At 40.4% G+C, this 27105-nt stretch overlaps 1 protein-coding gene across 5 annotated transcripts in view; it reads left to right on the top strand.

Moving 5' to 3' along the window:
• xpo4 (exportin 4) overlaps positions 1–27105 on the top strand; it is a 245986-nt gene that overhangs the window by 134735 nt on the left and 84146 nt on the right. For all 5 annotated transcript variants that reach the window (XM_060826076.1, XM_060826077.1, XM_060826078.1 and 2 more), the window contains 2 exons: positions 15833–15938; positions 18389–18530. In XM_060826076.1, the coding sequence (XP_060682059.1) occupies positions 15833–15938; positions 18389–18530 (248 nt within the window). The remainder of the gene's footprint in view (positions 1–15832; positions 15939–18388; positions 18531–27105) is intronic.

Here is a 27105-nt window from a genome sequence, read left to right as displayed (position 1 = left end):
AAAAGCTTTCTGAAAGTCCAGGTACACTACATCTACTGGATCTCCCTCGTCCATCTTCAGAGTTACATCCTCAAAAAATTCAAGGAGATTAGTCGAGCACGATTTCCCCTTCATAAATCCATTCTGACTCTGTCCTATCCTGTTACTACTATCCAGATGTGCCGTAATTTCATCCTTTATAATAGACGCCAGCATCTTTCCCACCACTGAGGTCAGACTAACTGGTCTATAATTTCCTGCTTTCTCTCTCCCACCTTTCTTAAAAAGTGGTATAACATTAGCCACCCTCCAATCCTCAGGAATCGACTCCGAATCTATTGAACTCTGGAAAATAATCACCCAACGCATCCACAATTTCCCGAGCCACCTCCTTCTGTACCCTGGGATGTAGACCATCAGGCCCCTGAGACTTACTTATCAACCTTCAGACTTAACAGTCTCTCCAACACCAAATCCTGGCAAATATAGATTCCCTTAAGTTCAGGTTCTTCAGCCACTGTTACCTCTGGGAGATTGCTTGTATCTTCCCCAGTGAACACAGATCTGAAGTACCCATTTAATTCTTCTGCCTTTTCTTTATTCCCCGTAATATATTCCCCTGTTTCTGTCTTCAAGGGCCCAATTTTAGTCCTAACCATTTTTTTGCCAATACTGTCTCTCTTCCTTCCTATCTTTTTGATCGTTTCTGAATACCTTGTGCCCAGGGATATTTAACAGTCTTGCCCTTCCTTGAGTAAGGTCTCTGCCACAACATCAAAATCCCACATAATGGTCTGCGTGTGCAAATCTCCAATCGTGCTGCACTGTATGCTTTCACATCCATGCACACTGATCCTGATTTAGACTTTACTGTTTTCTTCATCAGTCTAACTTTGCCTACTAATTAGCTATTGTCTCTGCTAGTGCTCTGCTGTGAGCCGTGGTTTTCTCCTCTACTAGTCTTTTTAGTTCCCACACCCTGTCAAGTAGCTTTAAAGCATTCTCAATAGCCTGAGCAAAACATCTGCAAATAACACAGCCCCAGCTTTGTACAGGTGCCATCTTCTCCAGAACCTGTCCCAGGAATCTAAAGCTCTCCCTATCCAACCACACATTCATCTGCCTATTTCTGTACTCCTGCATGTGGCACTGGGAGCAATCCAGACATTACAATGTTTGAGGTCCCGCTTACTAATCTTCTATCTAGCTCCCTAAATTCTGATTGCGCGATCACGTATCTTTCCCACCTCAATCATTGGTGCCAAAATGGGCAACTGCCACTTAGTTTTGTCCCCCCTCCCCCACCACCAACCTTGAGCAGTGTCCAGCAGCCACTCTTGTCACATTCTTGACCCTCGGGTGGGGGGGATGCAGGTAGAATTCTAGAGTTACACTGACAGCCTCAGAAACTCTTCTCTTTCTCCTTATTCGGTAAAGCTACACTGCTTGTTGTCAGACCCAAATGTGGGAGACTCCTGCAATATCTGCCTGCTTCTCTTAGACCGACTGGCAGTCTCCCATTCCCTTCCTTCCTCCAGGTTCTTAAGTTGAACATCTCTGAACATCAGATGCACGTAACTCTCAGTCTTGCTGATGTGTCACAGAACCAGCAGTTGTTATTTAGCTCTGAAGTTTGGAGTTCAGGTTTCTGCAGCTGGAAGCGTTTTCTGCACATATCGCCCTCTTGGCCATACTTTCTGTTCAACTAGCCTATGTTGCTATGTCTTAAACTTAAATTACATCTTCCTTGCTGAGTCTTTCTTCCCATGGCCAACTTTGCTTATTATATTGGCTCTAACTTACACTTTTTTCTGTTATTTCTCAGTTAATCCTTATTTCCAATAATACATTTTTTTAAATCATTAATTAGTAAACCACCACTTCCATGTGATGTCACAGATCTTTTTCCTCCAGTCAGCAGTCTCCTATCACCTCTGTGTTGAAGTGCTGGGCCTCTGATCCTAAGCTTCCGTATCTCCTCAAAGAAATATCACCAGAGATGCCTTTACAAAATCCTAAAGATCTAATAGTAGAATCAGTCCTCAAATGTCCCAGATCCCCCTCCGTCCAACATCTCATGAACTAGGTGAGCCGTGATGTCTGCATGCCTGACAACTTTCAAATATATTGTATCTTCTGAGCTTTGTTATAGCAAGTGAATACCAGGAGGGCAGTTCGTCCAAACTGAAGAAGTAGTGTCTGCAAAGGTGTCAACCATATCTCACTCTATCAAGAAACCTCCTGAAATGTGCTGCTAAGGTTTTGATCACTGTCTTTATATAGCATGCTGTACTGCTACTATTTTATAAATTTCTCCAAGAAAGGGTGAGAAAGTACTTGTGCCAGGCTTCAACCATAGGTATTTAATCTCATCTCATGATCTTTTCCAATCATCTTTTATAATTATTGAACTTCACAGTATAGGAAATGGTTTTTGACTGCTGTGGCCGCAACTGCTTTCAGTAAAAGTTCCCTATCCTACATTTTCACTGTCTGCAGATTAATATTTTTCTTCAAATGTTTATTTTCTAAACCAAGAGCATCTCACATTTTTAAATACGAAAGTTATTACATAAATCTTACTCTCCCTCGCTCTTTTTGGTGATGATTTTACATTGTTGCATTTTATTTGATTTTGCAATGAAAGGTAACGTTTTTCCTGATTTAACGGCTCAAACTGTTCATAACTTTGGACACCTTTCGAGTTCATTTTATCGCCTTGTACTTAACTGAATGTTAAGTACAAGGAAATAGTGTTAAATATATGCTTTGATCCTTTTTACTTTTGTGGTAAATTCTTGCTCCACCCATCAAAATAGTGACTTGGCTTCATTCCAAGAATGAGTTGCTTTTTCAAATTGTGTTGCTGACTGCTTACATCGGAAATTAGTCCCAAAGGGTCTTTGTTGTGTTGTCAGCAAAGAAGCTGAAGCCATTTTTACCATGGTGCTAGTTTTGTTCATATTCTGCCAGAGCAACATTTGTATGCATTTGTAATGTTGTTCAAAATTGTAAAATGTTTTTGTCCAGGATCCTGATACGTGCAATGTAGTTAGTGGTTTTGCTATCTAAAATTTAAAGTAAGTAATAATCAGTGTAACAGTATCAGAGATGTTTCAAATTGATATCTTTTGCTGAGTGGCAGTTGTGATTCTCTGTAATACATTGGATTGATGATTTTTTTTGTTCTATTTTTGAGTTGTCATTAGTGTCATGGGAGGTCTCTGAAATCATGAAAGTATTCTACCAAACAGTTCAATACTTTCATATGTTGAAAAGTATTTTCATGTGTCTATGTAAACACAAACAGCTGCAGGCACAGTCACCACTTGTAGATATTTTGCTACACTTCAATACTAAATACATTGGGTTAATGCCCATTGAGCAGCACATGAGACTTTGTTTCGGAAATGTTGTCAAGTAGTGGAATAGAAACTCTGACAATACTGTATGCATTTGAAACAAGTATCTGCTTTGTTATAAATGACAATTGAGGTAAAGTTTTCATTTAGATAACAGGATTTTCTTACGTGATTGTCCCTTGAATGTATAACCCAGGTTGCTTTTCTTTTTATTTATTTGCAATCCCATATATCAGTTTCTAAACATTTTACCATCATCTCAAGTTATTTTTTAAAATATGTCAACAGTTAAGGATGTGTGATGGTGAGCATTTACATATTTCCCACATTCACTTAAAAGAGTACCTATAATGTGCTTTCTGGTGAGCTGAACTGTAAAGGTCAGTCCTGATTTGTACTTGCTGGAATGTAGAGTCAATGCTCTTTTGTCTTTGGAGCAGGCCTCAATTGAATGGAACCCGCAAGCTTAGAACATCCTGATAGAGCTTACTGGAATCAGCTCAACTCAGTGATTTGTGGTCTAGATTGTAGCAACAAAGTAAATCTGCAGGGAGCTGTTACTGTCACTGAAGAAGTACAGAAGCTGCTTTGCAAATTTTCCTTTTATCAGTATGAAGACAATTTGGAATTTATGTTTCTGGGGGTTCTTTTCCACCATCACTCATGGCCTTCCTTGTCAGATATATATAGAAACTGACATATGGGATTGCAAATAAAGAATAAAAACAACCTGAGTTATACATTCAAGGGACCATTCCGTCCATGAAACTTGAGTCCACTCTTGCTTCACTCCCAACACCCCTACCCATCCCGGCACCTTTCCCTGCAAACTGCTGAAGGTGTAACACCTATCCTTTTACTTTCTCCTTCTCAGTGTTCAAGTGCCTGAGCATACCTTCAGCTCCAGTGCTTTACCTGCACTTCACACTATTTAGTCTACTGTATTCACTTCTCACAGTGTAGTCACCTCTACACTGGCGAAATGAAGTGTGAGCAGGATGAACATTTGCATTCTGTCTGCAAAAAAGACGCTGAACTTCCAGTTCCTTGCCACTTCAACAGACCACCCTGTTCCGTGGTCAACATCTTTCTCAGGCTTACTGCAGTGCTGCAGCAGAGCTCAGTGCAAGTGAAAAGAACAGCTAAAGCTGAAAGAAATCCAACTTGTAACATGATGAAGTGTATAATAGAAGTGCTCAAGTTTTGGATCTGAATGAGAAAATAAAGAGCCAAGTGTTGCTAAAATGGAGAAAGCTGCTCTACAGAGAGTTTTGGGAGTCTTTGTGCAGAAATTGAAGAAGTGAGTGTACATGTTCAGGTAATAGATAAGGCAAATGGAATGTTGGCTTTTATTTCAAAGTGAATGAAGTATAAAAATAGGGAGGGTTATATAAGTCGCTAGTCAGACAACAACTGGAATACTATGAACATTTTTGGGCCCTTTATCAAAGGAAAGATATGTTGGTGTTGAGGGGTAACCTGAAAAAGGTTCAGTAGATTGTTTTTTTTATGAGGGATTTTTTCTTATGAGTAGGTTGAGGTTGTACTCGTTGAAGTTCATGAGAATAGACTTCTTGGGGGCTTGACAGGGGTAGGACAGAAGATGTGGAGAGATTGTTTCCCCTTGTTGGAGAGACTAGCCAGAGGGCATAATCTGAGTAAGACGTAGCCCACATTTGGAGTGCTGTGTGTAGTTTTGAGGCCCATGTCTAAGGAAGGATGTACTGGCCCTCGTGTATGTTCAGAGGTGATTCACGAGAATGGCCCCAGAAATGAAAAGCTTAACATATGAGGAATGTTCAAGGACTCTGGGTCTATACTTGATGGAGTTTAGAAGGATGAGGGGGATCTAATTGAAACATACAGAATACTGAATGGCCTGGACAGAGTAGATGTTGGGAGGATGTTTCCATTGGTAGGAGAGACTCGAACCCAAGGGCATAGCCTGAGAATAAAGGGAAGACCTTTTAGAATGGAGATAAGGAGTAACTTCAGCCAAAGAGTGGTGAATCTATGGAATTCATTGCCACAGAAGGCCGTGGAGGCCAGGTCATTGAGTATATTTAAGACTGAGATAGATAGCTGCTAGGGTATGAATGGGGTGACCAGAATTGTAAGCAAAATTCCAAAAGTGGCCTCACAAATATCCTGTAGAGCTGCAACATGATATCCCAACTCCTGTACTCAGCAGTTCTGATCAGTGAAGGCAGATGTGTCGCATGCCTTCTACCCTACCCTATCTATCTGCGACTTTACTTTCAAGGAGCTATGCACTTGCACCCTTTGGTCTCTTTGTTAGGTAACAGTACCCAAGGCCCTACCATTAATTGTCTTAAGTCTTGCCCTGGTTCACCGTACTTTACATTTATCTAAGTTAAGTTCCATTTGCTGCTCCTCAGCCACTGACCATTTTGATCAATGAAGTACTCTGAGATAATCATCTTCACTGTCTATTCCATCATCTATTTTGGTGTCATGAGCAAACTTACTAACTATACCTCGTGTACTCACATCCAAATCATTTGTGTAAATGACAAAAAGCAGTTGACCCAGCACCGATCCTTGTGGCCCTCCTAACTATTCCCAAATAAAACAAGATTCTAATGGCATGTTGTTCCAATAAATACAAGTTCTACTCATATAACAAAAAATAGAATTTATTCTCTCGGAATTTCAGTCAGGTTACATGTTTTCCAGAATGTTCTATGCCTTCTTCCATTGAGTCTTCTGTCTGGAACACTTCTTCCAATTCTTCAGTCAGGAATGCCTTTTTCTGTCTTGTGTACCATTATGTTTTAGATGTTGCTTTCTCTAATACATAGGTGACTGTGAGAGCCATTTCTCTCTCGAGAACTGAGAGCTATTAGCTTTGGTGGATGGCAGTTAACTCTGGTCCAACTGTCCCCTGCTTTTATACCAGTGATGAGATAATACTTCTTGCATAGAATTGGTCCTATGTTGTCAAGGCCATCACATTTAAATTTAATGGGTTGTTGGTATTTAAGTGCATGTTTCAAATTGGCTAAATTCAAAGCCTGTTTCTTGATTTTAAAAAAAATGTTGCTTGGCCTGCGAATTATACGGCCTTTTGATACAAATGTTTCAGTTTGGGCTCTCTATGCACCTGCAAACCCCCCATGCTGCTACTCACAGATATCCATTTTAATCTCTAAACCCAGAAAAACACCATCTTTTAAAGGGACAGTGCAGTGTTTTCCCCTGCATTTTACAATTGTTTTTACAATTTTATGCTCACCAAATTCTAACTTCCTGCCTCCAAATATACAATTACTCTACCTAACTTTGCAACAATGCCCAATGACATTATGACTCTTAAGTGAATGTACTGTACCCAAATTTTCAGATGACAAAATAGGTCAAAAGGCAGCTTGAGAGGGATACAAACCTATTACAGAGATATTGATACATTAAGTGGGTAAAGAGTTTGCATGTGTTGTACAATGTGAGAAAATGCGAAGTTGTATATTTTGGAAAGAACAAGAAAACAATATTATTTAAATTGAGAAAAATTGCGGAAAGCTAGGTAATCATGGAAGGCTAATGAAATGTAGGCCCTTATTTCAAGAGGTTTAAGAGTATAAGATTAGGGAAGCCCTACTGCAACTAGGCAATGCGAGACCATATTTGGAGTACCGTGAGTTTTTTTAGTTCCTTTTATGTAAAGAAATTTCATTGGAGACAATTCAGAGAAGATTCACGAGGATGATCCCTCGTTTAGAGGGATTGTCTTATAAGCAGAGGCTAAACAGTTTGAGACTCTACTTGCTGGAGTTTAGAAGAATGAAACGTGATCTCATTGAAGCATGTATGATTCTCAGCACGCTTGACATGGTAAATGCTGAGAGGATGTCTCCCCTCATGGGAGAGTCTAGGAGCAGAGGGCATAATCTCAGAACAAAGGAATACCAATTTAAGAAGGATATGTCGCAAAGATGTTACTGCAGTTGTTATGGGGGATTTTAACATGCAGGTAGACTGGGAGAATCAGGATGGTATTGGGCCTCAAGAAAGAGACTTTGTGGAGTGCCTCAGAGATGGATTCTTAGAGCAGGTGGTGCTGGAGCCGACCAGGGAGAAGGCAATTCTGGATCTGGTATTGTGTAACGAACCAGAATTGGTCAGAGACCTCGAAGTGAAGGAGCCACTGGGAAGTAGTGACCAGAATACATTAAGCTTCAGTCTGCAATTTGAGAGGGAAAGGGTACAGTCGGACGTGACGGTACTTCTGTCGAATAAAGGGAACTGTGGAGCTATGAGGGAGGAGCTGGCCAAAGTTCAATGGTGCAATACCTTAGCTGGGATGACCGTGGAGGAACAATGGCGGATATTTCTGTGTATAATGTAGAAGTTCCAGGATCAGTTCATTCCTAAAAAGAAGAAAGATCCCAGGAGGAGGCATGGGCGGCTGTGGCTGACTAGGGAAGTTAAGAAACATATAAAGTTAAAAGAGAAAAAGTATAACATAGCAAAGATAAGTGGGAAAACTGAGGACTGGGAAGCTTTTAAAGAGCAACAGAGGATTATTAAGAAGGAAATACGCAGAGGAAAAATGGGGTACGAAGGTAAACTGGCCAATAATATAGAGGATGGTAAAAGCTTTTTTAAGTATGTGCAAGACAAAAAAATGGTTAGGACTAAAATTGGGCCCTTGAAGACAGAAACAGGGAAATATATTACGGGGAATAAAGAAATGGCAGAAGAATTAAATGGATACTTCAGATCTGTGTTCACTGGGGAAGACACAAGCAATCTCCCAGAGGTAACTGTGGCTGAAGAACCTGAACTTAAGGGAATCTATATTTGCCAGGATTTGGTGTTGGAGAGACTGTTAGGTCTGAAGGTTTAGATTAGATTAGATTACTTACAGTGTGGAAACAGGCCCTTCGGCCCAACAAGTCCACACCGACCTGCCGAAGTGCAACCCACCCATACCCTTACATTTACCCCTTACCTAACACTACGGGCAATTTAGCATGGCCAATTCACCTTACCCGCACATCTTTGGACTGTGGGAGGAAACCGGAGCACCCGGAGGAAACCCACGCAGACACGGGGAGAACGTGCAAACTCCACACAGTCAGTCGCCTGAGTCAGAACTTGAACCCGGGTCTCAGGCGCTGTGAGGCAGCAGTGCTAACCACTGTGCCACCATGCCGCCCCCGGTGATAACCGCCCAGGTTGATAAGTAAGTCTCAGGGGCCTGATGGTCTACATCCCAGGGTACAGAAGGAGGTGGCTCGGGAAATTGTGGATGCGTTGGGTGATTATTTTCCAGAGTTCAATAGTTTCGGGGTCGGTTCCTGAGGATTGGAGGGTGGCTAATGTTATACCACTTTTTAAGAAAGGTGGGAGAGAGAAAGCAGGAAATTATAGACCAGTTAGTCTGACCTCAGTGGTAGGAAAGATCCTGGCATCTATTATAAAGGATGAAATTACGGCACATCTGGATAGTAGTAACAGGATAGGACAGAGTCAGCATGGATTTATGAAGGGGAAATCATGCTTGACTAATCTTCTTGAATTTTTTGAGGATGTAACTGAAGATGGACGAGGGAGATCCAGTAGATGTAGTGTACCTGGACTTTCAGAAAGCTTTTGATAAAGTCCCACATAGGAGGTTAGTGAGTAAAATTAGGGTGCATGGAATTGGGGGCAAAGTATCAGATTGGATTGAAATTTGGTTGGTTGATAGGAAACAAAGGGTAGTGATAAACAGCTCCAGTTCGGAATGGCAGGCAGTGACCATTGGATTACCGCAGGGATCCATGCTGGGACTGCAGCTTTTTACAATATATGTTAATGATATAGAAGATGGTATCAGCAATAACATTAGCAAATTTGCTGATGATACTAAGCTGGGTGGCAGGGTGAAATGTGATGAGGATGTTAGGAGATTACAGGGTGACCTGGACAAGTTAGGTGAGTGGGCAGGTGCATGGCAGATGCAGTTTAATGTGGATAAATGTATGGTCATCCACTTTGGTGGCAAGAACAGGAAGGCAGATTACTACCTCAACGGAATCAATTTAGGTAAAGGGGCAGTACAGAGAGATCTGTGTGTTCCTGTACACCAGTCAATGAAGCTAAGCATGCAGGTACAGCAGGTAGTGAAGAAGGCTAATAGCATGCTGGCCTTCATAACAAGAGGAATTGAATATACAAGTAAAGAGGTGCTTCTGCAGCTGTACAGGGCCCTGGTGAGACCACACCTGGAGTACTGTGTGCAGTTCTGGTCTCCAAATTTGAGGAAAGACATTCTGGCTATTGAGGGAGAGCAGCGTAGGTTCACGAGGTCAATTCCTGGAATGGCAGGATTACCTTACACTGAAAGAGTGAGGCGACTGGACTTGTATAGCCTTGAGTTTAGAAGACTGAGAGGGGATCTGATTGAGACATATAAGATAATGAAAGGATTGGATACTCTGGCAGCAGAAAACATGTTTCCACTGATGGGTGAGTGCCGAACCAGAGGACACAACTTAAAAATACAAGGTAGACCATTTAGGACAGAGATGAGGAGAAACTTCTTCACCAGAGAGTGGTGGCTGTGTGGAATGCTCTGCCCCAGAGGGCAGTGGAGGCCCAGTCTCTGGATTCATTTAAGAAAGAGTTGGATAGAGCTCTCAAAGATAGTGGAATCAAGGGTTATGGAGATAAGGCAGGAAGAGGATACTAATTAGGAATGATCAGCCATGATCATATTGAATGGCGATGCAGGCTTGAAGGGCTGAATGGCCTACTCCTGCACCTATTGTCTATAAAAGTGATGTCACTGACCTGATGGGCTGAAGGGCCTTCTGAGCCATGACCATTCTTTTGTACTCTTTGTATGATGCTGCTAACGTACTGCACAGCTAATCTTATTCCCAATTTGCCACTTCAAATATTAAATTACAGTATTTGAGCATGTTGTTTGTTAGTATCTATGCCTACAGTTACACTTGGGATTGATGAACAGCGTGTTTAATTTTTAAAAAGCACCTGGTTATTTGGCATGTTTTGATTTATTAAATAATTTTGATTTCCCAACTTGGCATACTTCCAATATCTGAACCCTTCACAGATTGAATGAATAATTGCAGTTGTTTAAAGGTAACTAGAATGACTGTCATCCTCCTTTAAAAGTTGAAATGCTGAATACTACATATTTAGTTTTGTCTTTCTTTCATTTATTCTCCATAGTATTGCTGTATTCCCATTCCTCATTCACAAAATTATTGATTTTAATTCATGGATTTACAGATGGTGAGTGTCTTTCAATGTCTCTTACCTAAGTAGTCTTTGAGCATCAGCAAACAAATGAAATGCCACACAGTGAAACTTGAGGAAATTGTTATTACCAACTGATGCAAAGGCATGAACCTTCCAGAGAAAGTCAGTGGATGGCAAGCAAGAGTTACATATCAGAATGGCTACTTTTTCTTTCAAAGGAATGAAACTGATTCAGTGAGAAACAGAGAAAAGTTTCATTTTTAGAGTTTGCCACTTAAAAATCAAAAATCGGGAGGGAGAATTGATATTTGAATATAGCGGTGGAGACACTGAGAGTGGAATTTATCAGCTATTGATGCTGCTTGGTTTCTATACTATTGTGACAATTAACTTCCTCTGGTTGTTGTGATTTTAAGCTGAAATGGTGTATTTTTTTATATTGTGCACCTTTCCTGAAAATCAAACTGAGCAAGTATTTTTGGTTCCAGGGAAGAGTCATATCAGACTCAAAACATTAACACTGTTTCTCTCTCCACAGATGCTGCTAGACCTGCTGACTTTCACCAACATTTTTCTGTGTTTGTTTCTGACCAGTGGGTTGCTGGTCCAAAATGTTCAAGATTAGTAATGCTGTTATATAGTCTATTATATTAAAGTATAGACATTGAAACCTTGATATATCTTGTTAAAAATCACACAACACCAGGTTATAATCCAACAGGTTTAATTGGAAGCACACTAGCTTTCGGAGCGACGCTCCTTCATCAGGTGATTGTGGAGGGCTCGATCGTAACACAGAATTTATAGCAAAAATTTGCAGTGTGATGTAACTGAACTTATACATTGAAAAGTTGATTGTTAAGCCTTTCATCTGTTAGAATACAGTGATAGTTTCACTTCTTTCATGTGTAAATCACAAAACCCTTTTTTAAAGTTGCATTCTCGGGTTAGCTGCTAACAATGGTGATAGCTAGATAATATGTTGAAGGTGTTGTTAATGAATTCATTTTTGAAACTCAGCCCTTGTTTGATTTTCATGTCTTTTCAAGAGTCACTTTTCTCTCTCTGCCTCAAAGGGGAAACAGCTGATTTCCATAATATACCTTTTCTTGATAGTTTCATCAAATATTGTATTTAATGCTATAAAGAATCAAAACTATATTTTTCATTATGTTAATGCTGCGATGCACAATACTTCACTGTTTCCTTCAGATACTATCAGCTGAGTAATAACCTGGACATGTATAATAGTAATATACTGTTTGACTTCCTCTCAGCATACCAAAAGTGGTATTATTGCATCATGTAATGAATGTACATGTTAAATCATTTCAACATGATGAAAATTCAAGCAGTTACAGGATGACTTAGTAACTTACTGAATGGAAAATTAGACTAACATAATGAGATTTCCTGTTTCACACTTCTGTATTCCATGAATAAAGCACTGGGGCAAGTGGTGAATGCTTGGAATGTAAATCAGCTTCTCACTCACTCCTGCATTGAAATTTCCAATAATCATATGTGGAAGATGTGCATCATTGCATAAATATGATATATCTGTCTTGGCTACAAGATTTTAAAAAATGTTATCATGACTTAACTGGGAATAGTGTATCAATAATTCAACAGAATCTAATTTCAAAATAACACTTTATATCCACATAAACTTTCATACCAGATATGCCCAAATACCTGATACCTACTTTGTTACAAAACTAAACGATTTTAGAACAGCTGTATCTTTGAGCAATATTATTGCAATATTATTTTATCTTAAAGCATGCGTTAGCCTAAATTGCATTAACTTCTGAATTACTTGAGTCATGAAACAATAATAAAATCTTGGAATTGGTAGGCAGCCAGGTGTCAAATGAAGTTGAGAAAGTGGGAAAGTTGTTTGCTGTGTCAGAGGAAACCATCAGGGGTTCTCAAGAAACCTATGAGCATGACTACTCCTTTATGGTCTCTACCTTTGGCCTGCCCTACGGTTTCTTCCTACAGAAGATAATAACTTACTGCAATTAAACAAAATATAATTCAGTCCCTCACTTAATTAAGTCAAAATTATTAATTTTTGAAAATTAATTCAATCCTACAGCTTCTCTGGACTCTAAAAGTACACTCCAATGCTTGTTTACAGCCATAATTCCAGGCTTCATTTGGCAACCACCTTCACTAAGCTAAAATTGCTCCTGGGCCTTTTTGCGAGTTCCAGTTTTGCTCAAAACCAAGCAAATATTACTTGTGGACCCTGCTGCTCCCCAAAAGGCCATAAATGAGTAGCAGTGCTCATAGGTTTCTTCAGAGCCCCTGATGGTTTCCTCTAACACAGGAGAAAGTGGGACTGCAGGTGCTGGAGATCAGAGCTGAAAATGTGTTGCTAGAAGAGCGCAGCAGGTCAGGCAGCATCCAAAGAGCAGGAGAATCGACGTTTCGGGCACTTTCCAGCAACACATTTTCAGCTCCTCTAACACAGAGCCAACAACCTTCCCACTTTCTCAATTCCACATGACTTCATCTGACTCCTGTCTCAAACACTTAACTGGCTGCTAATTCCTGGAACATCCTTCCAAGATTTCTAACACCACAGACATCTAACAGCTCTTGACTCTTCACTGAGTAACCTGAGAATGTGTAGTTCAGCTGCCTTCCCAGCAGCACAGCTAATTGCAGCACTCCTAACTGTCTTCCGCTGTCTGTCTCATCCTCACTTCTTTCCTTTAATGTTTGAGCTCCTTTCAGTGACTCCTAAACTGTCCTAAATGATCTATTGAAAACCTTTCAATTCGCCCCACTCTTATTGCTGGGCAGAATTGATTTTGGTCATCCAGCAACTCGTGGAACGATCTATTCCATAAATGTTACCAGTCAAGATTGTGACTTGCTTCGTTCAAAATATTTGCAAATCAAAGACTTTAATCACAGTCAGTTCTTTGTATTAATCTTTGGCCTTTCACTTTTGCCACATTTGGGAAGAAAATGTGGATTTGCAATAAACTTAAAGCTAAAGCAGTTATTGATTATCAGATGAATTGAGTCCTAAAATGTAATTCACATTGCAAGGAGAATCTGTGGTTTGCTGCCTTACTTTGCTTAAGAACTCTATATATTCTGTATGTGGGCGCAGTGTTGAATCTGGACTAGAGAGGGAGCTATGGTCTAAAATATTGAAGTTGTTTTGGTGAGATTTTTATATAGTGCAGAACAATTGAATATTCCCATTTGTGTAAATTCTAGAAATTATTTTATAGAATCCCTACAGTGCGGAAGAAGGCTATTCAACCCATCTAGTCTGCACAAACCCTCAGAGCATCCCATCCAGCCCCAGCCCCCTCCACAGTGATTTCTTACATTTACTGTGGCTTATCCACCTAACCTAAGCATCTCTTTTTATGTCCTCATTACTGACCAGTTATTCGCTTAGGCAGCTATTTTCAAAGTGAGTTTGATACTAAAGTTACTGACCTGTATTTCAATTCAGTTACAATCAACTTGAGTCCATCCAAATGTCATAATTTATTAACAGATAAATCATTGAATATTTTTAAGTGTATTTACTCCTGGATGGGTAAATGTTCTCACCAATTTAGTCAGCAAGTTTTTACAAACACAAATTAATTTCTGTTTTTGAGGTTTGAAGGGAAATGTTCATTCTTTTAAGAGTGCTTGTACAGAAGGGCGCAAATGAATTTAAAGAGTATTTTTTTTCCAGTGTGATGCCTTGTAGCCTTATTTCTGAATCTATCTATAAATAGTAATAGTGAGACATGGGATGGTTCTCATTGTTGTAGACGCTCTTTACTTCGATCAATGTTCTTTGAAAGCAGATTTTGTGAAGAAACATTTGTTCATCCAACAGTCTTCCTGCTTGGTTCAATAATCTACCTTCTCTTAGCACAAGGAGGGATATCCAGAAAGGATAGCATTCCATGGAAAGACACACAAAATGCTTTAATTTCTCTCGCTTGGTAATGTCTCTAATCACCCCGAATTTGCAGATGACACAAAAATAGGTAGGAAAATAAGTTGCAGTGAAGAATTAAAAAAATTACAAACTGATATGCTTAGGTTAAGTGAATGAATCAGAATTATGCCAATGGAATTTAATGTGAATAATGAGAGGTTAACCATTTTGGTCAGAAGAATAAAAAGGTATCTGTGCTAATCCAATTCCAGATACTTGAGAATCCCCAATTTTAATTGGTCCACCAGGGCAAAGTTGCTTAGGTGCTCAACTCTGGAATTTCCCATTTATATATCTCTGCCTATTTACCTTGTTCTTTAAGCCTTCATCTTTGACTGCATTCTTTGATATCTGACCTGGTAAAACCTCGTGTTGCTTAATTTAATTAAATTTCACTTTATTGTCCGTAAGGAAGTTAATTTTGGGTACATTGATCATTCATTTAAGAAATAACTTGCAAATGAATAATAAAAAGAAAAAAACTTTATCACTGAGATTTTACTTGCATTAAAATTTAACTTAAAATGTGGAATTCAAGGAACTTTTTCAGTACTCTGAAACAATCAGTCCAAATGAGTCAAATCAAACTTTTTTTAAGAGTGCTTGCACAGAGGGGTGCAAATGGGTTTAAAGACTTTTTTTTTCCCCATTGTGATGCATTGTAGCCTTTTCTCTGAATCTGTCCAGCAGTACTAGGATATAGAACAGTCTTCCTGCTTGGCTCAATAATCTATTTACCCTTAGAGACTTTTTCACCAAGATCGCAGCACAAGGGGGGGATATCCAGAAAAGATAGCATTCTCAACAACAGTGAAATAAAAATGTTTTATGATTGTAGGATCTCCTTGAAAGGATTGTACTTTTCATAGGTAGTATTTTTTTTATGTCCCTTCCCTAATACACCTCATATTTTCCCTATAATTCAGCTGATCATTTGCTTGAATACGTGTGTTTCTAATTATTAATTATTATGAATCATCGGTGTCATCTTTTGTTTTACAATTCTCCTGTGGAGCCCAGGGTACACTTTGTTACATTAAAGATTTCTATAAATATAAGTTGTTGATTGCAGATTCCAAAACAATGATCCTGGCTCGCCATGTTGATAACTTTTGCTTATGCAAATCACTGCAAAGTTAGTGTGAGACTAGTAAACCAACTTCACGTTTCTGTTGAACCAATTCAAAGTAAAATAAAATAAACAGTTGGAATACAGAATATTTATATTTGGTTTTCTGCCAGTTTGTATGTAAAGTGACAACTGAATTTTTTATGCTTCCTCTTTCCACAGGCACCCCCATCCATGGTCAGTCATGAACAACGTCAACATGCAGAACACATATTCCTGTCATTTAGAAAATCAAAATCGCCGTTTGCAGTATGTAAACACACATTAGGTAAATCTATCCTATTTCTACCTGCTTAAAATCAAGATTACCTAAAAGCTGGATCATTTTCAATTCTGTTTCTTTCCAAATATCTTTGAAACTCTATGTAAAGCCCAAAGGAAATCATTCTATCAGTCGTAAAAATGTTGATGTGTGCTTTTTAAAAAAAAAAGCTTCAGCTTTTTTCAAGGGATTGTAATGTTTGATAATTGTGTTTCTTCCCGTGTGTCCAGCCAAACCATACACTTGCTACAGTACTGTATGAGGGTATAGCTATGCAACCTACTGTCTGCTTTCTGCTGTTGTTCATATTAGATAGTCACTACAGGTGGAGCAAATAGCCTGGTGATAATTTGTCCATTTTGTTTTCCTAGTCTCACTACTATGGCTACATGTCTTTCACTTAACTCTAGTTAGATTGATCTGGATAACTGTTATGATCCCAGTTGATGGTTCTACTGGGTAAGTCAGTTCCCAGAATGAAGTCTCACTTGGTCGATCGTATGTTTTTCTTTATCGTAGCTAATGTGTTTATTGACTAAAATAGTCATATGAGGCTGTAAATTTTCTTTAACAACAGAATAGAAATTTATTATGCAAATGATGGAAACATTTTCTTTTAAAAAGTTACCTAAATGTAGAACAGTTAAAACACACACCAAGGCAAAATCTGTTACAAAGTCTTGAATCCAGTGAAATTACTCCTCTTCATCAAATCTTTAACTTCTTAACTGATTCTCCCCAGTTTCTGCCATATTAACAGCGGAGTCTTTTCATGTGAATAAGTACAAAACTGGGAGCTTAAGCTTTTCTAGTTTTTAATAACTTATAGATTTCTAACGAAATGCTCTTGGCTCAGAGTTTTCACAGACAAAACTTTTCTGCTGAAGTCACTTTGCTTTCCCTGAACTGGCTTAATTCCCATCTCGGAGGCAAGTTACATTTATTTCTGACCCCAGTCAAGTTTTGGAACTGCCATAAAATCTTTGTCTCTGGGTTTTCTAAGGTAAACTCAATCCTCGATTATTCCGAACTGAAAGCAAATTAATGACCTTCAGTATTTGCTGAACCTGTTGTAAACTGCCATAATATATGTAATTTTCCATTAACACTCCCAGGGTTTGCAGTCATCTGCCCTCTGACATGAACAGGATTGGTTGCTGTTCCAGAAGGGTTGTTTGACCTCATTTCTTTTTTTAAAAAATCCTTCAAAAAAAGTGACCAACTTCCATTTGCTATTTATTTGTAAATGATGTTAAATATTATATAATCTTAAACCTTTCATTACATTAGGAATTAGAATGTGGCAAGAATTGAATTTGCTCTTTACTCTGCCATAGATTACTGCTATGCATGTATCTTTGTCTTTGAATTGTGTGTGCAGCTCACAAGTGAATTAATATGCATTTATGACCTGTGGTCAATAACATTAACTATTCTGTCTGGCAGATGTTGTGGCCTAGGTTCCCAGGCGCAATTAAAGATGATTTAAACTAGGAATTTGAATGGCTGTAAGATTTGTGAAATGCACATTAATGTATTTTTGAACTCTTCACTATTCATATGGATTTAGAAATTATTAATGAGGTCACAAAGATTGTAGCCATGTGAAAAATAAAGAAAATTGGTACACCAGGAAGTTGTTGATCTGATATTGCAATTAGAATGCATTATTGAAGCAAATTAGGACTTCCAGCTAAGTTGGAAATTCTTGGCTGACTGATTATGATTAAGAACTAACTAACTGGATCAACTGGTAGATCTGTGATTGAACTCTTAAATCAAACAAACCTCATTGATATCCAAATACTCAAACATTTACTGCATAGAAGGCAGCCATTTGGTTCATTGTGTCTGTGTTGGTCAACAAAGATCTGACTACACTAATCGCATTTTCAAGCTTTTGGACTATAGCCCTGAAGGCACAGCAGCACAAATACTAGTAAATCTAAATCCAAATAACTGTTCAAAGGGCCATCAATCTTAAGTTTTTTTTATTAGTTTAAATTAAGAAGCTTTTATACACAAGCTATACTTATGAACTAAATAATTTCTCCACCGTTCTTTTTGTCATGTGCCATATCACTTGATGACTGAACTAATTAATGACCTTACACCAAGTATAGTGTAGTTCTGTAAACAGCTGATAGAAAAGTTGTGAATATATTCAATTTAACTGTTTTCAGATTCCCTTTGTACTCAAGAAAGGCTTTCTCAACTGCCTAGTGAAAGTGGCACCTCCAATATGAGAAAGTGTGGTTATGTACACAGGACACAACTTGTTAATGTTGTCCAATTCATGCTCTTTGCAGAACATGTTTCGGTATGGGTATTGATGCATAATAGTTAATAAAACATTTCCCACTGTTATTTAAGTGAAATTTGCCAGTGTAATATTCTTTTCTTATATCATTGATTGGAAGAAACAAGGTCTCAAATATTTGATTTCTGTTTTGCAGAAACAAGTAAAGTTGACTACGTTCTTTTTCAAGCTGCGACAACCATAATGGAAGCGGTTGTACGCGAATGGGTACTCTTGGAAAAAAGCAGCATTGAATCATTACGGACATTCCTATTAACTTATGTCTTACAAAGGCCTAAGTGCGTATTATGTATATTGAATCTAAGATATATTGGAAATTCGTTATTGTCATGAAGCACTCTTGCAGTTTTCCTCAGATTTCCGTTAAATTTTTTTTATTGTTGGAAGTGGTTTATCTTCAGAAATTCTATTGAAGTTAAATATTAAGTTATAGTTCACAGATAATATGCCAGTCTGACTTTGGAAGAATGTGGTCAAGAATTGCCATTTGAATAATTTATGAGAGAAAATCATGCAGTAAAAGCTACTAATCAGTTGTCATTAAATCTTTTTTTAAAATTTTGTTACTGGAGGATATAGTAAGTGGTGATCTGATAGAATTAAAAATTCTACTTTTGGAAGAAAGTTTGTGTTGCTGCAGCATTCCTGAAATCCATAATGCCTATAATTTAATGTTTAACCAAAATGTTATCCCAATTAGCCCAATTTTCATATGTAGAAAGAGAATATTCCTTCAGTACTTCATAATAATATGTTCAGCAAACAGCAGGTAGCAACCTAGGTGTTCACTTGCAAGCAATGGAAATGTCTGCTAATGAGATAAGATTTGGAATAAAGGTAGAAAATGTGAGGAATGCTCAGCAGTTCTGACAGCATTTAGGGAAAGAGAAACAGAATTACCATTTCAGGTTTGTGACCTTTCATTTTTATTTCAGATTTCCAGCATTCCCTGTATTTTGCTTTAGATGAGGTAAAATGTGTGTTGAGTTGTCTTGAAATTCATTTTCTGGTAACTCTCTACATTAATGATGACACATTCTGCTCGAATTAGTTAAGACAGTGCTTCCCAAATTTCTTCTCAGTTTGACTCCATTTTTGAGAGTTGGGAATTGTTGTGACCTCTGTGTATAACAGATTTTGGAAGCTGAGTATATGGCCTAGTTCAGTTGGGAGCACAGCTGTTAGAACCCAGTCAGAACATTGTGGTTGCCATTACTTCAATGTCGAGCTCATGTCTCCAAGTTTTCAGCTTGCAACCCAGCCTGTTCAGCCTCTCCCTATAGCTCAAATCCTCCAACCCTGGGCAACATCCTTGTAAATATTTTTTGAACCCTTTCAAGTTTCATAACATCCTTCCTAGAGCAGGGAAACCAGAATTGCATGCAGTATTCCAAAAGTGGCTTATCCAATATCCTGTTCAGACACAACATGGTCTCCCAACTCTTATACACGATGCACTGACCAACAGAGATAACCATACCAAACATCTCCTTCACTATCCTATCTATTTGCGACTTCACTTTCAAGAAACTGTGAACCTGCACTCCATGGTCTCTTTGTTCAGCACCACTCCCCAAGATCTTCCCATTAGGTGTATAAGTCCTCACTTTCTTCTCAAAGATTTTAACCTACTGCGAATCCTCTTGCAAGGATGCCTTCCTTGAAGAAGCTTTCTTCCTCCCCTTCCTGAAGAAGGGCTCATGCCCGAAACGTCGATTCTCCTGCTCCTTGGATGCTGCCTGACCTGCACTCTTCCAGCAACACATTTTCAGGTGTGTAAGTCCTGCCCTGATTTGCCTTCCAAAATGCAGCATCTCACATTTATCTAAATTAAACTCCATCTGCCACTCCTCAACCCATTGGCCCATCTGATCGAGAATCTGTTGTACTCTCAAGTAACCTTTGCTATCCACTACACCTCCAATTTTGGTGTCATCTGCAGACTTGCAAACTATGCCACCTATGTTCACATCCAAATCATTTATGTAACTGAAGAAGGAAAAAGTTGTGACTGTAACAGTTTTCCTTTTTTGAGCTATTTTCAGTCTTGGAGCTGATTTTCTTGAATTGCAGGAGCAGTAATTGCTGTTCCATCGTTTTGGAACTTGGGGGGGGCGTGGCAGAAAATCAAAACAATGGCACTTTAGAAATGTGGAAGAGAGACGAAGATAGGTTCCACATGGGAAGTGATTCAAACAAGAAGGAAACCTACACTGCTGTCTGACCCAGCAGTGAATCTGACCAGCGACAGCCTTTGGTGTTTGAGTTTAAGTATTTCTAGACATCAGAGCGCATTTAAGAAAAGTTAACAAACGGTGAAATTCACAGATGACCCATCAGAAACCTGTGTGGGTGAGCTCACAGCAGGGGAGCAGCTAAGTGGGTAGTTTTTAAGGTGTAATTTTACAGTTCCTTTTTTCTGTAAATCTATCATAATCAGGAGTGGTTTCTTCTTTGATTATAGGGGAACCTCGATTATCCAAATGAGATGGGCGGGCATTATTTCGTTCAGATAATCGATTATTTGGTTAATCAATTAAATGCCTTTATTCTGGGGTTTGGATTTTTTAACATCTGCTCCCCGTTCAGAAGACTAGCAGCAGCACAAAGCACGCGAGCCCCTTCCCCCAGAACCCTGTCCAACACCACACTCCCCTGCCTGCCCTTGCCTTCCAACGCCACCCCCTGCCCCCTCTCTAGGGCAGCCGGACTGTACATCAACAAGACTGCTGCTGGTAAGTCTCCAAATAGTGCACGCATGCACACACAGACACACACACAACTTTTTACTGCAACTTTTTGACAGGTTCCATGTTTGCCCTGTACAGGACAATGTTAGAGAGATTATCTGGGGAAGGGGGGGGTTTAGGGTACACCTCTGTGTAGAACTCCAGGGAAAGTGTGGGGGGGGAGAGAGGGCAGGAGGTCAGTCATTTGGAGACTGTGCCTGTTCAATCACTAAGCAAAAGATGCGATCATTGTTGGAAACATGTCTTTGATGTAATGTTTTTATTGGGACCTCAAGATCTCCTTCGGATAACCTGATTTTCAGATAATTGGTATTCAGGTAATCGAGGTCCCTCTGTATATACTTTATTGAGGTCTGTCTCTTGATTAAATTTTTAAAAAACATAAAACATAGGTATTAAGTTAGCCTGGAGCTGTGTTTGTTAGAGCAGTAAGATTATGCAGTTTTGAGTCTATGGATTTTTATGGTGCAAAGATGGCCTTCAGTAGAGTGATGTGCTCTTCCTGTTGGATATGGGAGATTAGGGAGAGTTTCCATGTTATTGATGATTATGCCTGCAGGAAGTGTGCTTGGTTGAACATCCTGTTGGATTGCCTATAACTGCAGGTCTGCTGATACATGCAATGAGGAATTTATAGAAGCTAGGGCATATGCTAGATGACAGGTAAGGAAGGGAGAAAAACCGCAGATAGGTTACCTCCAGAAAAGATAAGAGGGGGAGACAGGTCATGCAGGAGTATCCTGTGGCTATCCCATCTCAAATAAGTATGTGGTTTTTGGAAAATGTAGGGGGGTGATGGATTCTTAGGAATGTAGCACAGGCAGAGAGGTTTCTGATACCGAGGCTGGCTCTAATGTAACAAGGGATGCGTCAAGCGATCGGTTGTGATAGGGAACCCTCTAGTCAGAGGCACAGACAGGCGTTTCTGCGGCCGACAGTGAGAAATCAGAATGCGGTGTTGCCTCCAGAGCCGGGTACAGAATATTCTCAAAAGGGAGGGGGACCAGCAGGAGGCTGTTGTACATATTGGAACTAATGACATAGGAAGAGAAAACGTTTAGATTCAGAGAAGAGAATACAGGAAGTTAGGCAGGAATTTTTAAAAAAGAGGTCATCAAGGGTAGTAATGTCTGGATTGCTCCAGGTGCCATGAGCTAGTGAGGGTAGAAATAGGAGGAAAGAGCAGATGAATGCATGGCTGAGGAGCTAGTGCAGAGGAGACGGGTTCACATTTTTGGATCATTGGAATCTCTCCTAGGGTAGAAGTCACCTGTTTAAGAAGGATGGATTGCACCTGAATTGGAAGGGGATGAATATACTGGCAGGGAGATTTACTGAAATTGCTTGGGAGGATTTAAGCTCGTAAGGTTTTTTTTTTGGGGGTGTGTAGGGAGTGACCCGGGGAGATACTGAGGAAAGAGATCTGTCTAAGACTGGTACAGTTGGGAAAAGGAGCAAATTAGACAATCAGGGCAGACAGGAACAAAGCAGAGAACGAGGGAAGACTGATTAAATTAAACTACATTTATTTCAGTGTAAGAGGCCAAACAGGTAAATACGTAGAACATTACTGGCAGTACAGGCCCTTTGGCCCTCGATGTTGTGCAGATCTATCATACCAATCTGAAGCCCATCTAACCTACACTATTCCATGTACATCCATATGCTTGTCCAATAATGATTTAAATGTACTTAAAATTGGCGAGTCTACTACCGTTGCAGGCAAAGCATTCCATACCCTTACTACTCTCTGAGTAAAGAAACTACCTCTGATATCTGTCCTATATCTATCACCCCTCAATTTAAAGCTGTGCCCCCTCGTGTTCACCGTCAACATTCTTGGAAAAAGGCTCTCCCTGTCCACCCTATCTAACCCTCTGATTATCTTATATGTCTCTATTAAGTCACCTCTCAACCTTCTTCTCTCCAACAGAAACAGCCTCAAGACCCTCAGCCTTTCCTCATAAGACCTTCCCTTGATACCAGGCAACATCCTAGTAAATCTCCTCTGCACCCTTTCCAAAGCTTCCACATCCTTCTTATAATGCGGTGACTAGAACTGTACACAATACTCTCAAGTGCGGCCCCACCAGAGTTTTGTACAGCTGTAGCATAACCTCATGGTTCCAGAACTCGATCCCTCTATTAATAAAAGCTAAAACATTGTATGCCTTCTTAACAACCCTGTCAACCTGGGTGGCAACTTTCAAGGATCTGTGTACCTGGATACCGAGATCTTTCTGCTCATCTACACTACCAAGAATCTTACCATTAGCCCAATACTTTGCATTCCAGTTACTCCGACCAAAGTGAATCACCTCACATTGTCCGCATTAAACTCCATTTGCCACCTCTCAGCCCAGCTCTGCAGCTTATCTATGTCTCTCTATAACCTACATTATCCTTCGTCACTATCCACAACTCCTCCAACCTTAGCGTTGTCTGCGAATGTACTAACCCACCCTTCTACACCCTCATCCAGGTCATTTATAAAAATGACAAACAGCAGTGGACCCAACACCGGCCTTTGCAGTACACCACTAGTAACTGGACTCCAGGATAACCATTTCCCATCAACCATCACCTTCTGTCTTCGTTCAACAAGCCAATTACTGATCCAAACTGCTATATCTACCACAATCCCATTCTTCCGCATTTTGTACAATAGCCTACTATGGGGAACCTTATCGAACACCTTGCTGAAATCCATATACACCACATCAACCAGCTTACTCTCATCTACCTGTTTGGTCACCTTCTCAAAGAGCTCAATAAGGTTTGTGAGGCACGACCTCCTCTTCACAAAACCGTGCTGACTATCCCTAATCAAATTATTATTTTCTAAATGATTATAAATCCTATCTCTTATAACCTTTTCCAACACTTTACCAACAAATGAAGTAAGGTTCACTGATCTATAATTACCAAGATTGGCTCTACTCCCCTTCTTGAACAGGGGAACCACATTTGCTATCCTCCAGTCTTCTGGCACTATTCCTCTAGACAATGAAGATTTAAAGATCAATGCCAAAGGCTCCGCAATCTCCTCCCTGGCTTCCCAAAGGATCCTAGGATAAATCCCATCCAGCCCAGGGGACTTATCTATTTTCACACTCTGCAGGGTTTCTAATACTTCCTTGTGAACCTTGATCACACCTAGTCTAGTAGCCTGTATCTGTGTTCTCCTTGACAACATTGTCATTTTCTAGAGTGAATACTGTCGAAAAATATTCATTTAGTTCTTCACCTGTCTCCTCTGACTCCACGCATAACTTCCCACTATTATCCTTGATTGGCCCTAATCTTACTCTTGTCATTCTTTTATTCCTTAAATACCTATAGAAAGCCTTAGGGTTTACCCTGATCCAATCCGCCAACAACTTTTCATGTCTCCTCCTGGCTCTTCTGAGCTCTCTCTTTAGGTCTTTCCTGGCTACCTTGTAACCCTCAAGTGCCCTAACTGAGCCTTCACATCTCATCCTAACATAAGCCGCCTTCTTCCTCTTGACCAGAGATTCCACTTTATTCGTAAATCACAGCTCCCGCGCACTACAGCTTCCTCCCTGCCTGACAGGTACATTCTTATCTAGGACACATAGGAGCTTTTCCTTGAATAAGCTCCACATGTCTAATGTGCCTATGCCCTGCAGTTGCCTTCCCCATCCTATGTTTCCTAAATCTTGCCTAATCGCATTGTAATTGCCTTTCCCCCAGCTGTAACTCTTGCCCAGTGGTATACTCTTATCCGTTTCTTTCACTAAAGTAAACATAACAGAATTGTGATCGCTACCACCAAAGTGCTCACCTACTTCCAAGTCTAACACCGGGCCGGGCTCATTACCCAGTTCCACATCTAATTTGGCATCGCCCCTTGTTGGCGTGTCTTCATACTGTGTCAGGAAGCTCTCCTGCACACACTGGACAAAAACTGGCCCATCTATAGTACTTGTGCTATAGTGTTCCCAATCAATATTTGGAAAGTTGAAGTCCCCCATGACAACTACCTTCTCTCTCATTCCTATCGAGAATCATCTTTGCTCTCCTTTTCTCTACATCTCTGGAGCTATTCGGGGACCTAAAGAAAACTCCCAACTTTCCTTTCCTGTTTCTAACTTCAGCCCGTACTACCTCAGTTGACGAGTCCCCAAAAATCCTTTCTGCAACAGTAACATTGACCAACAATGCCACACCTCCACCTCTTTTATCATCTTCTCTGTTCTTACTGAAACATCTAAATCCTGGAGCCTGCAACAACCATTCCTGCCCCTGCTCTAACCATGTCCCTGAAATGGCCACAACATCGAAGTCCCAGGTACCAACTCAGGCTGCAAGTTCACCCACCTTATTCCGGATGCTCCTGGTGTTGAAGTTCCCCCCCCCCCCCCCCCCCCCCCCCAACCAATGTTTTGCTTGCCGGTGCCATCTTGCATCCCTGAAACCTGATTTTGGACTTCCCTACTCTCAACCTTTTCTGTACTCAAACTACAATTTTGGTTCCCATCCCCCTGCTGGATCAGTTTAAACCCACGCAATAGCCTTAGTGAATTTCCCCCCAGGATATTGGTACCCCTCTGATTCAGATGAAGACCATCCTGCTTGTAGAGGTCCCACCTACCCCAGAAAGAGCCCCAATTATCCAAGAATCCAAAACCCTCCCTCCTGCACCATCCCTGTAGCCACGTGTTCAACTCCTCTCTCACCTTATTCCTTGCCTCACTAGCACGTGGCATGGGCAACAAACCAGAGACAACAACTCTGTTCATCCTAGCTCTAAGCTTCCATCCTAACTGCCTGAATTTCTGCCTTAAATCTCCATCTCTCTTCCTACCTATGTCGTTGGTGCCTATGTGGACCACAACTTGGGGCTGCTCCCCTTCCCCCTTAAGGATCCCAAAAACACAACCAGAGACATCACGAACCCTGGCACCTGGGAAGCAACACACCAACCATGAGTCTGTCTCGTCCCCACGGAACCTCCTATCTGACCCCCTCACTATGGATTCCCCAATGACTATTGCTCTGCTCCTCTTCTCCTTTCCCTTCTGAGCAGCAGGGACAGTCTCTGTGCCAGAGCCCTGTACGCCATTGCTTTCCCCCGGTAAGTCGTTTCCCCTCCTCCCCCCCCCCCCCAACAGTATCCAAAATGGTATACTTATTGTTGAGGGGAATGGCCACAGGGGATCCCTGCACTGCCTGCTCGTTCCCTTACCATCCCCTGACTCTAATCCATCTGCCTTTTTCTTGTACCTTAGGAGTGACTACTCCCTGTAACTCCTCTCAATAACCCCCTCTGCCTCCTGAATGGTCCGAAGTTCATCCAACTCCAGTTCCCTAATGCAGTTTTCGAGGAGCTGGAGTTGGATGTGCTTCTCGCAAATGTAGTCAGCAGGGACACTAGTGGTGACCCTTACTTCCTACATTCTGCAGGAGGAACATTCAACTGCCCCAACCTCCATTCCCACTATTCGAAATTCTCACAGAGACTGTTGAAAAAATAAGGAATAATAAAAAATAAACTCGTCGCCTTACCAAGCTGGCGCACAGATCCTTTTTTTTGGTTAGAGAAGGAAGATGGGTGGGAGACACTACCTGAATAGTGTTTCAGGTAACACAACCACACAAATATGACTTCCCTCGCAATTCTCAGCAAATGAAGGCCAAACTCCCAAGTAAGTTCTTTTTTAAGGAAAACTCACCCTTCCCGGTAGCCCTCGCGTCACCACTCCTCCTCTCCTCACCGCTCTGGCAAATACATCTGAACTCAGGGCACGGTTGGGAAAATGGGGCTAGGATAGTATAGCAATTACAGAAATGTAACTCGGGAGATGTTCCAGGGTATAGATGGTAGAGGAAGGATCAAAAGGGGGCAACAGAGGAGGAGGACTGGCATTTTTGTTCAGGGATAACACTACATTTCTACTTGGGCATAATAGTTATTTGAGTGGAACTGATAAATAAGAAAGTGATTATCACCTTTTTAGGATTGTACTGTAGACCCCTCCATTGTTAGTGGGAAATTGAGAAACAAATTTGTAAGGAAGGGATTTTAACTTGTCAAGCATAGACTGAGACTGCCATAGTGTTAAGAGCTTGAGTGGGAAGG

Source organism: Hemiscyllium ocellatum, chromosome 6 (assembly GCF_020745735.1).
Source record: "Hemiscyllium ocellatum isolate sHemOce1 chromosome 6, sHemOce1.pat.X.cur, whole genome shotgun sequence".
Classification (NCBI taxonomy): domain Eukaryota; kingdom Metazoa; phylum Chordata; class Chondrichthyes; order Orectolobiformes; family Hemiscylliidae; genus Hemiscyllium; species Hemiscyllium ocellatum.
Note: the sequence above shows the minus strand (reverse complement) of the source record. Positions and strands in the feature narration are given on the sequence as shown.